Source organism: Poecilia reticulata, chromosome 20 (assembly GCF_904066995.2).
Source record: "Poecilia reticulata chromosome 20, P_reticulata-male-v2, whole genome shotgun sequence".
Lineage (NCBI taxonomy): Eukaryota > Metazoa > Chordata > Actinopteri > Cyprinodontiformes > Poeciliidae > Poecilia > Poecilia reticulata.
In genome coordinates this window covers 15624173-15638312 of record NC_088849.1, presented here as the reverse complement: position 1 = coordinate 15638312, position 14140 = coordinate 15624173, and the positions used below count along the sequence as shown (strand labels likewise).

General features: G+C 41.9%; 2 protein-coding genes across 2 annotated transcripts; both read right to left on the bottom strand.

The window, feature by feature from the left end:
* Positions 1 to 354: 354 nt before the first annotated feature.
* On the bottom strand, positions 355 to 3650 carry si:dkey-97a13.12 (vexin). The gene is made up of 5 exons (XM_008396250.2): positions 3491 to 3650; positions 3217 to 3248; positions 2694 to 2861; positions 1916 to 1980; positions 355 to 1401 (listed from the first exon to the last, which is right to left on the bottom strand). Exons 1-5 carry the CDS (start codon positions 3555 to 3557, stop codon positions 1167 to 1169), a joined length of 567 nt encoding a protein of 188 aa, XP_008394472.1. The 5' UTR covers positions 3558 to 3650; the 3' UTR covers positions 355 to 1166.
* Positions 3651 to 7114: 3464 nt separating this feature from the next.
* Positions 7115 to 8643, bottom strand: rrs1 (ribosome biogenesis regulator 1 homolog). The gene has a single exon (XM_008396251.3). It carries the CDS (start codon positions 8565 to 8567, stop codon positions 7509 to 7511), a length of 1059 nt encoding a protein of 352 aa, XP_008394473.2. The 5' UTR covers positions 8568 to 8643; the 3' UTR covers positions 7115 to 7508.
* Positions 8644 to 14140: the final 5497 nt, after the last annotated feature.

Below are 14140 nucleotides of genomic sequence, written 5' to 3'. Positions count from 1 at the left end.
CGCGGAGGGGAGGGCGGAGGAGTTTCCTGCATGGATGTCAAGGCCAAAGTTGGGGTTGAGTTTGCAGTTTGCTTCCACTGAAAGGAGGTGCGATCAACAGCCGCAGGGCCGTTCTTAAGAAGCACCACAGAAGAAGACACGCAGCAGCCTCCCGAGAGCTGCTTTTGTGTTGCCGGGACAACGGGCACCGTTCCTGCTCCACTGGCGAGGCTTTTCGGCAAAACTTGCTCACACTTCCCTTCGCTGCTGGCTTTTATTTTGCATCGCAAAGAAAATGGAGGTTCACGGCGTTTGAAGCAAAATGAACAGAGATGTGCAAAAAAAAAAAAAATGTTTCATGAAGATTAAACCGGGGAGTCGTCATGTGTTTTTATTGTCATCGTAATGGCTTATGCGATAAGCAAAGAGTATATGTGCATACATACATACAAAGCATAGCATGACGGGTATACGTTTCTTACAGCTACAAATATTTAATTGCTGCCACTGTAATTACAGTTACATTATAAAAAAAATATATCAGAAAATCTCTGCTCTGCCTACAGACTCAGCTGGCACAAATCAGCAGGAACAAGATAAGCCAACTTAGTTTATTTCTGGGTTATATATAAGTATAAATAAACAGGAGATGAGACATTTTACTACCAGAGCCTTTGCTGAGAAAATAAGCTTACCTACAGACAGCATTCCCCAAGGACAGGGAATGGAAAAAACTCTGAAAATTGTGGATTACTCTCAACTGATAAACAATATTCAGCGACACGTGTCATCCTCAGTTATAGAGCAGCCTTGGTTTCGATCAATGAAAATCTGTGTAATAATGGTCCAGTCATTTGCTAGATGTGCAAAGCTGGCAGAACCAAGGAGAATGAATATTTTAGTGTAGCCAAGTGGACTCCTCTTGACTTGGCTGCTGCTTTTGTGTCACAACGTTCTCCATGGTGTGCAGCGTGACGGCAGCATTCATTACAGCTTCTTGCTTGTTGAAATTTAGCAAAGACAAGAACAGTCGACTTCAGGCACAGAACAAAGAGGTTCAGACCTTTTTTTTTTTTTTTTACCAAAAAAGAAAGAAAGTTTCTGAAACCCACTTAATCTAAAAAAAAAACCACCGCCTACAAAGTCAACTCCTCTCAGTTACCATGGACACAGAAAGGTTTCTCCCCTCAGTCACCCTCGAAGGCCCCATTGGTGGCTCCGTGGCATTCGCTCTTTTTCCGGCACTTGGACAAGATCCTGTGGAGCAAACTTGGAGATCTGTGCAGCTGAGCTTGGGGGGCCATGGGCTCCTGCGGAGGACTTTGGGGCCTCCGCACCGGGAAGGGGCCGTCGTGCTTAACCTGGCTCGCATCCAGCCCTCCTCTGCCGCTCCCCCTCCTCGGCGCCTGCAGAATGTGTCCACTGGGGGACAAAGAGGAAATAACAAACACAAAGGCCCTGTTTATTCCCTGTGACCTAAATTAAGCTGCCGTAGCAGACAAGAGGTTACAAGAAGCCGAGCAGAGGACTCGAGTCTGGATTTGCAGGAGTTTGCGCAGAGCAGCTTTTACTCATTCTTTAGTATATTGATATCTGTGATTTAAAAGGTTTGAAGAAGAAACAAACATTTCTCTCTCACTCCTCAAATAAGAGGAGATTGGCTTCTGTGCATGTGTGTGTGTGTTGTTGTGTGTGTGTTTGGGGGGCTTGGCAATCATTGGGCTTTGTTATCTAATGAGAGGAGAGAGGGGCCACCTGTTCAGGGGGCGCTGAGAGGAGAGCAGCGGGATCGGATCTGGACATGGAGGGGGGGGGGGTGTGAGGAACATCTGCTGGATACGGAGCGTGAAGCGCGGTGTGCGGACTGGCTGAAGGTTGGGGGATGCGTGAAATTGTTTACGCAGTTGCTTCACGTGTTTATTCTTTCATCCCATACCTGCAGCGTTCGGTGTTGACTCTCAGAGATGAGCTTCTCTGCAAGCCTTTATTTGGCAGATTAGACTGAAACAAAGCACAGGATGACAAATTTAGGCATATTTAGTTGCATCTTGATAATTTTTTTTAAGTTAATCTCAAGACCCCACAGGCATCTATGCTTCAGTTCAAACTCTGTTTTGTTTTGCTCTGAGGATTTTTCTTGTTGCAGGAACACAAAAGTGGGCCCATGTTGTATAGTATATGATTAAATAGCCACAGATTCTGACAAAAGCATCCGCATTTTGAACTTTTTAAAATCTTCCCGTGTTTTGTTTGCATCTTTGCTCCAACAAACCTGAATCAAATGCTTGCATTCCCTCACCAGCTCTCACTGAGCTCTACAGAGGCCTGGTAACGAGCCATTTATTTGATTCAGATGAGTTGGAGAAAGGATTGCATCTAAAAAGGTTTAGCACCCTGTCTATATCAAAGCATATTCAAGAATAGAATTAGAATGGTCCAGTCAAAGTCCAGACATAAAGACAGTTGAAGTAAGGCTTAAAAAAAAGAAATCCATGTTCAAAAAGTCTATTCAGTCTGATTAAACTTCATCTATTTTATCATAAACACTGGTCAAATATTTCAACCTCTGGAGCTGAAAGCAGCTAAAATTACATCGAATAGTTATTAAAGACTACGGTCTACGGGGGGATAAGTACCAGTTTGTTCGTAGCTAACTGTAAAGACGTGAACATGAGCAGCTCTCTTTTGCAGCGTTACTGAACACATCCACCAACCTGGCTCAGCTCCATCACGCACGAGGCGGGGAAGTAGCCCCACTGGCCCTGCTGCAGCCGCCCGAACCACCTCCCCTCCTCGTGCTTGGACAGAACCAGGATGACGTCACCCGGAGACAGGGCCAGCTCGTCTGGCCAGTGGGGTCTGTAGCTGCGCACCACCACCATCTAGCGGACACAGAGAGAACTACAGCTTTTAAATAGGAGAGAAAATTCTGGATTTTTTTTCTTTTTTCTTCTTTTTTTCCGCCAAATAAATAAAAACATCGGGTTTCGCTGCTGAAAGTGAAACCCGATGTTTCGTGATCGTAACGTTAATGCGTGCAGGTTCACAGGCAGGACCGTGTGAATGGAGAAGATTAAGAGTCAAAGCTCAGAGATTAACTGCTGTGCAGTAAAATAGAAACCTTCAGTCTAGGGGTTACGACACAGTGTGGATCATTCATATGCAGAGATGTCGATTGAGTCAACATGCAATCATTTTAATTTAGGGCTGTTTGTGTAAAGAAAAACATAAACTTGCCTTTTCAGCTTCAGCTTTGTATCTATATCTCCCTGTAGTCCAGTGAGAGTGGAGATGAATCAGCAAAAAAAAAAAAAAGGAAAGAAGAACATTAGTTTAATCAAGAATGCATAACAAAAAGTCACCACCAATGCAGGTGTGGCGGCATCCCTGCAGCTGCATCCTTCAGTTGATCAAGTCAACCAGAAGAGAAGAGCCGACTCTGATCTAATAACAATAACACTAAATAATGTCACGCTAAACCAAACTTCAGTGCAGATGTGCTTCCACTCACCTTGTGGAGCAAGGACGGTGGTGAACACCTCAAAGTGTTCATTGCTCTGCATGTAGATGTGCTGCATCTTGCAGATCTGACCCCGACTGCTCCTGCTCTCTAAATAAATGCAGCTGACTAATCCACTGCAGCACCGCCTTGAGCTTCCTTCCTTCCTACCTTCCTTGTTTCCAGCAGTTTCAGTGAGTTTCACTGAAACATGCAGAGCACAATTAAGACCTTACCGAGTTTTTCATGTGAAAATGCACTTTTCATTTTTCTAGACTTCTAATGCCTTCAGGTCCATTTTTAAAATATAACAAGCATGTTTTAAATGAATGCATTAGATGAAGTTCTACAGTGAACAGGCTTTGAACGTTCATCAGAAACTACACAAGAAGAAAAGCCGAATAAAAGTAAAGAAAGAAAGAAAGAAAGAAAGAAAGAAAGAAAGAAAGAAAGAAAGAAAGAAAGAAAGAAAGAAAGAAAGAAAGAAAGAAAGAAAGAAAGAAAGAAAGAAAGAAAGAAAGAAAGAAAGAAAGAAAGAAAGGCACCAGGAAGGACACAAACAACTTTGGGAGTAAGAAAAGGAAAAGTAGGACACAGAGAAGTAAGAGAGAAAGATGAAGGAAAGATGAAAGAGAACAAGGAAGGAAGGAAGGAAGGAAGGAAGGAAGGAAGGAAGGAAGGAAGGAAGGAAGGAAGGAAGGAAGGAAGGAAGGAAGGAAGGAAGGAAGGAAGGAAGGAAGGAAGGATGGAAAGTAGGAAGGAAGGATGGAAAGTAGGAAGGAAGGAAGGACAGAAGGAAGAAAGGATGATGGGAGCAAAGAAGGAAGGAAAGAAGGAAGAAAACAATATAAATAAATATGGAAAGACTTAAGAAAAAAGAAAGAAGAAAGAAAAACAGAAGGAAGGAAAGAAAGAGAGAAGGAATGAAGGGAGAACAGAAGGAACAAAAAGGAAGGAAGGAAATAAAGAAGGAAATAAAGAAGTAAAAAGGGAAGGAAGGAAGGAAGGAAGGAAGGAAGGAAGGAAGGAAGGAAGGAAGGAAGGAAGGAAGGAAGGAAGGAAGGAAGGAAGGAAGGAAGGAAGGAAGGAAGGAAGGAAGGAAGGAAGGAAGGAAGGAAGGAAGGAAGGAAGGAAGGAAGGAAGGAAGGAAGGAAGGAAGGAAGGAGCTCAGTGATATTGGGCAGCAGATCCTAACCAGAAGGTTTTAATGATGCTTTAGGGATTTGTTTCTCTTTGAGCGTCACATTGCAGGTGCAGAGCAGAGACCGATCATGAATCATTTCATCAAATCAGAGCTCGACTGATTGAGAGTTATCGACGGCGTCCCGCTTTCCTGTGGCATGGCTGAGCAGGAACAAAGAGCAGCGGCTGCCTGGTGGTGGGCTGCTCAACAGATGGGGATGGAAACCCCCCTCCTCCTCCTCCTCCTGCTCCTCCTCCTGCTCCTCCTGCTCCCCTGTGCTTGTGTCAGCGACTAAAAACCATCCATCAATCACACACTGGAGCAGCCACTCCGCCAGACGATCATACGTGAAGTAAGGGCAACAAAAATCACAACAAAAACTTCAGCGCTGCTCTCATTCAGGGGTTGCTTATTGGTTTATGTAGTCCGCAAATGCCAAAAGTACAAATCCTGGCTTGGTGAGCTGTCACTCACTTTCCTCACTGCTCCTAATTCAGGATGATGTTCCCAATCCAAGCACTAAACCCGAAGCCAAGCCTCTAAATAAAACCACAGCTAAGCCTTTCATAGGAAAAATCTCCCCGATGATCACTTCCAGGAAAAAGAAAGCGGTTTAATCATTTAAACTTTGGTACTTTGTGAAGCTCAGTTAATTTTACATTAAATGTGGTTAGCTGAGCTGGTGTCACATTACAACCACAAACTCCCCTGTGGTTTATTAGGATTTTATCCGCTGCACCGACAGAGAGTGGCGTGTAAATGTGAAATGTCGGGGAAATTAGAGACAGGTTTCAACATTTTACAAAGCAGGGTGTGCATTTAAAGTAAAACTACATGTGGCTGCAATTGTAATCTCTAAGAGTCAGTCTCTTATCAGCTTTACACATTTAGAAACTGGATTTTTCACTCATTTATTTTTTTGCTAAACGCCTTAAACTCCGTCAGATTGGATTGAGAGTCCTCTGCAAAATATCCGTTTTCAGATTTTTGTCACAGATTCTCAATTTTATTAAGTTATGGACTTTATCTGGGTCACCCAAGCACATAATAGTTGTAATAAATAGCTATTTTTGACTTTTACTTGAGTAAAAGTATGTTGAGGTATTCCCTCTCTAGCGTTCTATACCCCCCCCCCCCTGGTATCAACGCACATCTTAATCTCTGGTTGTGAGATTATTTCTCTTTCCTTACTGAGGGATTGACCTCCTCACTAACAGGTGATGTATTTTGCACTTTATATATCCTAACTAATTAAGGTGGTAGATGTATTGTTTTTGTTTCGTTCTAATCATTCTCTCCTTCTCTTTGAGGTCAACGGGTCATGTGTTGCCATGGAAACGCACCCCATGAGCAGTGCTGACAAGGACCTGGTGTTTTCAATCAGCCTGCCTCACTGGGAAAATCCACATTGTTTTGAGAGGGGAGATGTTTAGGATTTTGTTTGGGCACAGGTTGTGTTTTAGTTTTGAATTTATTAAAGTTAAATGTAATTATGTAAATGTTTTTCTATATAGTTGAGTCCACATGTATATTTCCTATTGAGTAAATGCTGTTCAGTCACATTTATGCCGTGAAACGTTTGCTGCATCATTGCAGGAGCCACCGATCACCACTAGATGGCACTCCGAAGACCGATTCTTCATTCTCAGTGGTTAAAAACGTTAAATTGTAGAAATTTTAGAATTATTCTAACTCGTTTACTTCAAAATGCTAGATTTTTATTTACCATTTTAATGAAATAAAGTATCTTTCCTATTCCATTAGTTAGTTTACATGGCTGAGACCTTTATTTTAAATGAGCTAATATTGTTTGATGTGCAGCTGTGGCCCAGTGTTCTCACCAGAACCAGAATCATTTTTAATAGGTTCAATTAAAAATAAACATCTGCCTGAAACAAAAGTGCGACTCTGTGTAGTAGCAAATAAAACTTTATAGTCATAATAGAAGACACAGCTTTTTTTCCTTGTAGCTGTGATGCTAATAAATTCATTTATCGAATAAAAAAAGCACAAATCCAATAATTTACTGCAATATTAATAAAAACGTGTAATTTTATCAGTTCTCAGTGTCTGTTACATACAAACTGGGACAGACTACAGGCAGTAGTAATCTGATTACTTCAGCTGAACAGATTATTTAAAGAGAAGAGGTCAGGCAGGAAGAAAATCTGTGCTTTTGGTTTGTTCAACTCTTGATCTTAAAAAAGAAATGCATAAAAAATGTAAAATGATGCACGTTACAAAGTCCGATATACTGATTTACATGAAATAACTCAAATTTCTCTTTTTTTTTTTGCAGAACTACAACTATCTTAGATTAATGTTATAAATATTTAATCAGTGGTGGCGTCATGGTCTAAGCCAGTGTGTAACGGTATAGAAACTTGAATAATTCAGCTGTATTGAATCTGATTGGTTCTGCAGTTTAAAGTGTATTGTCAAAGTGACACAGATCAATATGTCAAATGTTCGTTTAATCAACACTCAGTTGTGATAGTAACCTCCTCTTTTGCAACATGGGACAATTATCTTTCTCGAAATAAATCAAACACCTGAAATGAATAAATCCAATTACTTAGCTGCAATATTATTATATCATAAACGTTTTCACATCAAGTCTCTGCGGTGGTTTGAGCATATTCTGAAGAAAACATAGTCCATATGAATTGAATCTGCAATATCTTGGTATGTTTACATTCAGAATCATATTCAGATTACAAGTTTTGTCAACAAGCATACAAGAATGCTTCGATCAGGTTAAGATTTACTCATCAACATCAGTAAATCAGTTCATTCTGCTGCTTAAAAGTCCAGAATAACTCCAGATGAAGCAGGGAATCAAAGTCCTCAGTGCTTCCCTGGTTTTCCTCTTCTCTTCCCTCCTCCACCACCTCCTCCTCCTCCAGCTTTTCCTCCTTTTCCTTTCGGCCCCTTCCCTTTTCCTTTGCCTCTCCCTGCCGTGTTGCCCTTGCGCCCCTTCCCCCCGGCGCCCTTCCTCCGCCGAGCCGCGGCCTCCTCTCTGTCCTCCTCCCTCATCTGTGTGTTCACCGCCTTGGTGATGTCCAGCTTGGGGGTCTTACTGCCCATGAGCTTCAGCAGCTCCAGCTGTTTCTGCTTCTCGCTGGAGAAGTCCCCGATCAGGGGCTCGAACTTCCTCTTCTTGCCGGAGTTCTTGGGGGGTTTCTCTTTGGGCAGGCGGTCCTGGAACCTCCCCACGGACGCTGTGGAGGTCTTGGCCACGCTCACGGCTTTGGCCAGCTCGTCTTTGGACTGCTGGGCTTTAGGCAGCAGTCCCTCTCCAGGGGTTTTGACTTTCTGCGCTCTGGCGATGTTCCTGAGGCGGTTCAACTCGTTTTTGGCCACCCGCTCCTTCTTGGCCTTGTTCCGTTTGGCGAACTGGTCCTCGTTGGGGTCCGCGGTTTCCGGGACCTCGATCAGCCAGTCCTTGGTGTCATCGTTGGCCCGCTTGTAGCCCCAGCGCCTCCTCCACTCCTTCGCTGTTTCATCCCAAACCAAATTAGTCTTCTTCTTTTTCTGGATGCCTTTGAGCTTGGCGAACTGCTCCCACTTGGTCGGGGGTTTGGGCTTCGGCGGGGGCTTCTCTCTGGGCAGCCGGGTGGTCTGCTCCGGTAGTTTGGCCACGATAACCTCTTCGACCCTCTCCGTGGGTAGCTTCCATATCTCGTTGATGAGAAGCTGTGTGTTGTCCCGAGCTAATGCTCGGAGGAAGTCGTCTCTCTTCTTCTCCCTTAAGTCACGGGGCTCGATGCGGTTTTTGTCGCAAGCCAGGAGATTCCCGACGTCAAACTCCAGGTCCAGTTCCTTCTGGACGGAGATGCTCTTCAGCTTTTCGGCCTCCTCCTGTTCAGCTTTGGCCAACAGCTCCTCCACACTGCACGCAGCCATGTTGGTCGGCTCACAGTGGAACACGTGCGGAGCAGGAGAAAACACGAGCGTTTATTTCCGGGTCATGTGTGGACGGAGAGTGTTCCTATTATGGCCACAAGGTGGCAGTGTTTAATCAAATGTTTTAGAGTTCTCTGTCCTGTTGAGCACATTTAAACATAAATACAAGAGTTCTGCGTTTCCGTGTTTTGAGTATGTAACATGGAAATAACTGAGTAGGAAGGAGGGATGGAAGAAAATAATGAAAGATTGTAGGAAAAAAGATTGACAAGAGGATGTAAGAGGGAAGAAAGGATTGCATGACGGCGATATGAAGGGGAATGGAAGAATGAATGGCAGAATGGAGTGAAAGAGAGAGGAAAAATGTTAAAGAATGGAAGTAAGAAGAGGGAAGGAGTTTAGAAAGAGGGAACAAATTAATTATTGAAGAAATAGAGGATTGGAGGAATGTGGCAAAAAAGGAGGAAAGAGACTGGGATCAGAGGAAGGAAATGACTGAATGACTGAGGAAGGACAGGAGAAAAAGAACAAGGTAAGAAATGAAAGAAGAGCAGAATGAAAGAAGAATGGAGTGAGGGTAGAATGGAAATAAGAGAAGGATGAGGGAATGAAGAAGGGAAGAAGGATGAGAGAAGAGATGGACGAAAGAAGGGAAAAATTAGGGAAGGAACGAACAAACAAAGGAAGCCCAATCTTTATTCACTCAAGATTGAAGCAAATAAAGGACTAAAGAATGGAAGGAAAAGTTAATAACCATTTTTTAAAATTTGGGCGTGTTGAAGCAGATTCACATCTAAAACATGCGGGACACCTAAGGACTGGAGATCAGAATCGCTGTAAAGTTCAGCCTTTACCCTGTAGAAGACACACTGAACACATGAAACAAGTTGCTCTGGTCAAATAAATTAGAGATAAACTTTATCTCTAATTTATTTGAGATAAATAAATTAGAGATATATGTAAAACCAAAAAAATATAGAAGAATTACTCCTTCACATCACCTTCGACACATAATTTCCTGAATTAAACAGGTGGTAATTCATCTGCAAGGTGACAGGATTTACTTCAAAAAAGGGCTTAAACTCAGTGACTCTTGATATAAACTGTGTTGCTAATTGCAATGGAATGATAAACAGGCTGCATAAAATAATCAATCGGTTTATAACCAGCCTTTTAAAGATACTTGCCGCTGCACTGCCTGGTGTAAGTTCATTTATATTCTCATGGCTTTGTCTGTTGACGCAAGGAGCTTTTTGAAGCACTGGCAACATATGGAGGAGCAGCACATCAGGCTGTGGATGTCACTGAAGTAGTGATTTGAGATGACAACTCCCAAAAGCTGTTAAGCTGAAAGGGATGAAAAGGGAAGGAAAATAGAATCGTCAAAAAAACAAAAAACAAAGATTAGTTTGCAGAAAGTCATTGTCTAGGATTGATGTGTGGAATGAAGCTTTCTCTCTACTGTATTGTTTTCAAACTGAGACCAAATCTTAATTATGTTAAAGATAAGTGGTTGTTTTGGCTCCTTTGGGAAGTAGGGAGCAAATTATAGAGCAGCAACGCTTGTAGTGACAAAAAACATTGGGATGTTGTCAGAAAGCTTACAGTTATTGCCCATAGCAAGATTTAAAAATATTTTTTTTTCTAGTTGTAAGAGTGGAAAGCAAACTATTTAGACCACAAGATAATTTTTTTTTCTGAATTTAAACCCAGTCTAGATTATTTTTTTTGTAAAAATCCAATCCGTATTTTTGTAACATCTCCATAAAGGAAGCGATTCGTCATTAATTTTGTCTGAAGATTATTAACCCACGAAATAATTTTTATTTAAACCACACAACAAATAAAGAAGAACAAGACGAAACAGAGAGGAAGAAAAAGCTGTTCTATTATTAGGCGCGAAAATCTACTTTGGTGGCGCAATGACGGCAAACACAGAAGGTGGCACAGCACTTTTGCAGAGCAGCAGCGGCAGAAGTGCATCATCTTCACAGGATGTCTTCAGGCAGCGCGTTGGGTTGTGGAAATCCTGAGAGCCTAATCAGCCCAATGCCGTGTCACCGCATGACACAGTTAGAGCCAAAAGGTTTGGGTGTTTTTTTTATGGGTCAAACCTTTTTTTTTTTACCCAAACATATTTATTTACTTGAATTGGACAGAGTTGGGTTTTGGTTGGGAACTTTAGAAAAACTGGAAAAAGGGGTTTTCATCCTTAGAGCACAGAATGTCATAAAGGTAGCCAAATACAGGATCTTAATCTTTCATATTCTAAACAAAAATGTCCAAAGGTTAAATACATTTCCTTAGCTCATAACGATAAATGCATGTTTCTATTATGAATTTATGGCAGATATTTTGACAGGCTGTGAATAAGGAACCTGCATGGCTCTTCGGATTGTAAAGGTTATGCTGTAGATCTCGGAGCCTGACAGATGATTTGCATTGTGTAGCGTTAAGTAAGCAATATCTCAGCTTAGTCTTTTCATGCTTTTGTTGCCCATATAATTTGATCTCCATAAAAGGTAGGAGCCAAGCTCAAATGGCCAACCCATAGATTTTTGAGAAAACATTGTAAGATTCTGAGACACTGGCATTAGAACTTCGAGAATCAGTATATAATCTATGCAGATGCTCAGTCTGCGCTGACGAATATATTCGCTTACCACAACACGTTTCGCCTTGTCAAAAGCTTGAAGTGACTGCAAGACTGACAGATTCCTATGGAGTAAAGTCGGGATATACAAAAACTTTTTCATAGCTTTACTAGTCCAGGTTTGGAAAAAAAAACAACTTTAATTTCAGTACTTATCTGGAGAGAGTAGTTTGAATAAGTATCAATCCAATCAACTGCAAGACATGATTGTCCACCTAAACTAGAGAACATTAATCAGAGAAGAAGCCAAGACACCCAAGGAGCTGGAGCAGCTGCAACGATACTAAGCAGCCGCTGAGTGGTCTGGACGAGAACCGTCTGGACAAGTTCTCCAGCATCATGCTGGACAAGCATGATGCCTCACATTTTGTGGATTTATTGGAGTGATTCTTTTTTGGAGCAGGTTGTCTTGCACAGTTCTTTCTGATATGAGACTGCTGCTCACCAATTACGACCTTTTCAAGAAATGTATTCTTTTAGAAAAAAAATCAGTTTTTTTGTGTGTGATAATTTTATCCTAACAACTCTGAGAAAGCAAATAACTCACTTTAGGAATTCCTTAAGAATTACATACCGTCTTATGGGCCAATGTGAAATTACCCATAACCATTTCCACAGATTACCTATTAACCAAGCTTTTTGAGTGCCTTTATTTAACCACTTTGTGCTAGTTTATTTCCCTTGTTATTTAGGGTATTTTAATTGACTTGGTTGTATTTTTTGTTCTGAACATTTTATTCTACCCCCCTGATTTCTGAATAAGCTCATCGGTCAATCTTTAAGTTTCTTTCCATTTAACAATAGGCTCTACTTTATTTATGCCTGTCTCATAAAATCCTAATAATAACATTGAAGTTGTTGGATGTGACAGTGGAAACGTTTAAGAGGTACAAATTTGCATTGATGAGTTTGAAAGACAGACAAGTCATGTGAATCCAACTTCAAATTATCACACACTTTCTAACTAACACCACACTTTACAAAATGAGTAAGGCCTTAGAGGACCTCAAGCGGAAACTCTGAGGAGGAGGATAAAAGCTTTGTTAATCATATACTCATCATTTGTTTTTTGTTTTTTTGACAAAACTGTGACCTACTGCGGCTTGGTGGAGACCGTGACTCAAAAGATCATAGGGTGTAAGTGATGACATCAATGTAAAAAAGCCTCCACTGTGCTGCAGATTACCAAACTGAGGGACGACCTCTGCAACTTCCCATATCGCCAAGCTTGACCGAGCTCTGCCTGCGTCCAGCGTCCAGCATGGAGCCACTTCAGCACTCCCTCGCACCAACACGCATGCAACACTTCTGCTTGCATGGTCAGACCCCCTCTCTCCTGCATACCCACGCACACACACATACACTTGGACATAATGTTGTTGGAATGATATCTCAAGGACTCTCCGTGCCATGCCGGGTCCAGGCAGCCGGCCAGGTTTTTGGGGGTTGGACTGAACTGGACGGAGAAGGGCGGCGCTTCCAGGAGACTGAGGCTCTGTTTCTTGCTCATCTGCAAACATTACCCCTGCCGTCTCCTGGCTTCACAAGACTTGGGTAACGCTTGGTCACGACAAGGGATGCAGGTTTACATTTTAGCCTCTTTTTTGAGTTTTAAATGAAAGGAGAAGCCATTGTTGACAAGTGTTCCCTTCAAAGCGGACGATCAAGTTAATTCTCTGATCTGTCAGAGTGGGAGCAGCAGGTATCTGTGAGGTGCTGCTCTTTGCCAAACGAAATTTCTGTCCCAACTTCAGATCAATAAAGGCTCTGACCTCAACTGTCAGCCAACTAAACTCTGATCACGACGGGACACTGAGTGGTATGGGAACAGGCAGGGGCGCTGCCAGGAATCTTGGGCCCCCTGACAAAAAATTTAATTGCCCCCCCACGCAGCTGCTGTTACAATTTCTTGAGTCTATCTGACCCATCAAAAGCAGCGTCACAATTTCAAAAGCTTGCCTTGCTTTCTTTGGTCCAATACTGATAACTAGTACAATATTTACTGCTCATGAATTTTACATGCAAGAATAAAATTCAGTATGCATACAGTCTGCATTCAGTATGCAAGTAGGTTGCTTACATTTTTTCTATTAGTTTTAGATACTGAAATGTCTCTCCCCACGAGCAACAGTCATAGGCAACATGCAAAATATACATAAAACAATCCAGACTTCTCAAAAATGCGATGTAGTTGCATTTTATTCATGCTGCAGTATGTAACTTTAATAAAAAAATATACTTTCTCCATATTTGTTAAAGCTGTCACCATGTTGTGACAGTTTGTTATGAAACAGATAATCTGTGAAAACAATCAGTCTCCTCCACCTCCTTCCTGAATTTCTGTTGTTAGCTAAAGTAATGCAACGTTCTGGCCAAAAACAACAAATCAGAACTAGTAGGACACTCTTAGCGCTGTCAATTAGCCTCATTCCCTCACTGCTAAATGTGCTAATGGTGGAGAAACTTATTGTTGTGCAGGAAAATTGTTTATCTGCCATCACTAGTAGCTATGCTTGGTAGACAAAGCATTTACAACAGGCTATGCTAGCTGCAGAATAGAACAAAGTAAGGGGGAGGAAGGATGAGCCACATGAGACTGTGATTGACAGCACTAAAACTCTCCTGCCTCTGATTGATTGTTTCTAGAGAGCAGTGGGTGAAGGCAGAGGAAATAGATTTTTCACAGGTTACCTCTCATACCATACTGTCACAACATAATGACAGTTTTAACAAATATGTGGAAAAAAATATCTTTTTATAAGCTACATACTGCAGGTTTAATTTCACTTAGAAGAGGGAGGTCAGAATGGATGTGGGTTAGAGCTGCTGCTGACTGACTCATTAAGTGGTAAAAGGTGAAAGGGACAAGTTAAATATATGAATATGTTGGTAATTTCTTTCCTTAATTCATTAAATCCTA

What these genes read in the sequence shown, in the direction of transcription:
- si:dkey-97a13.12 (XM_008396250.2), bottom strand. Translation starts at nt 3,557, where the DNA reads ATGCAGCACATCTACATGCAGAGCAATGAACACTTTGAGGTGTTCACC. An exon ending in CACCGTCCTTGCTCCACAAG is followed by an intron (nt 3,249 to 3,490) that starts GTGAGTGGAAGC and finishes ACTGGACTACAG; the next exon opens with GGAGATATAGATACAAAGCT. An exon ending in GCGTGATGGAGCTGAGCCAG is followed by an intron (nt 1,981 to 2,693) that starts GTTGGTGGATGT and finishes GCTTTGTTTCAG; the next exon opens with TCTAATCTGCCAAATAAAGG.
- rrs1 (XM_008396251.3), bottom strand. Translation starts at nt 8,567, where the DNA reads ATGGCTGCGTGCAGTGTGGAGGAGCTGTTGGCCAAAGCTGAACAGGAG.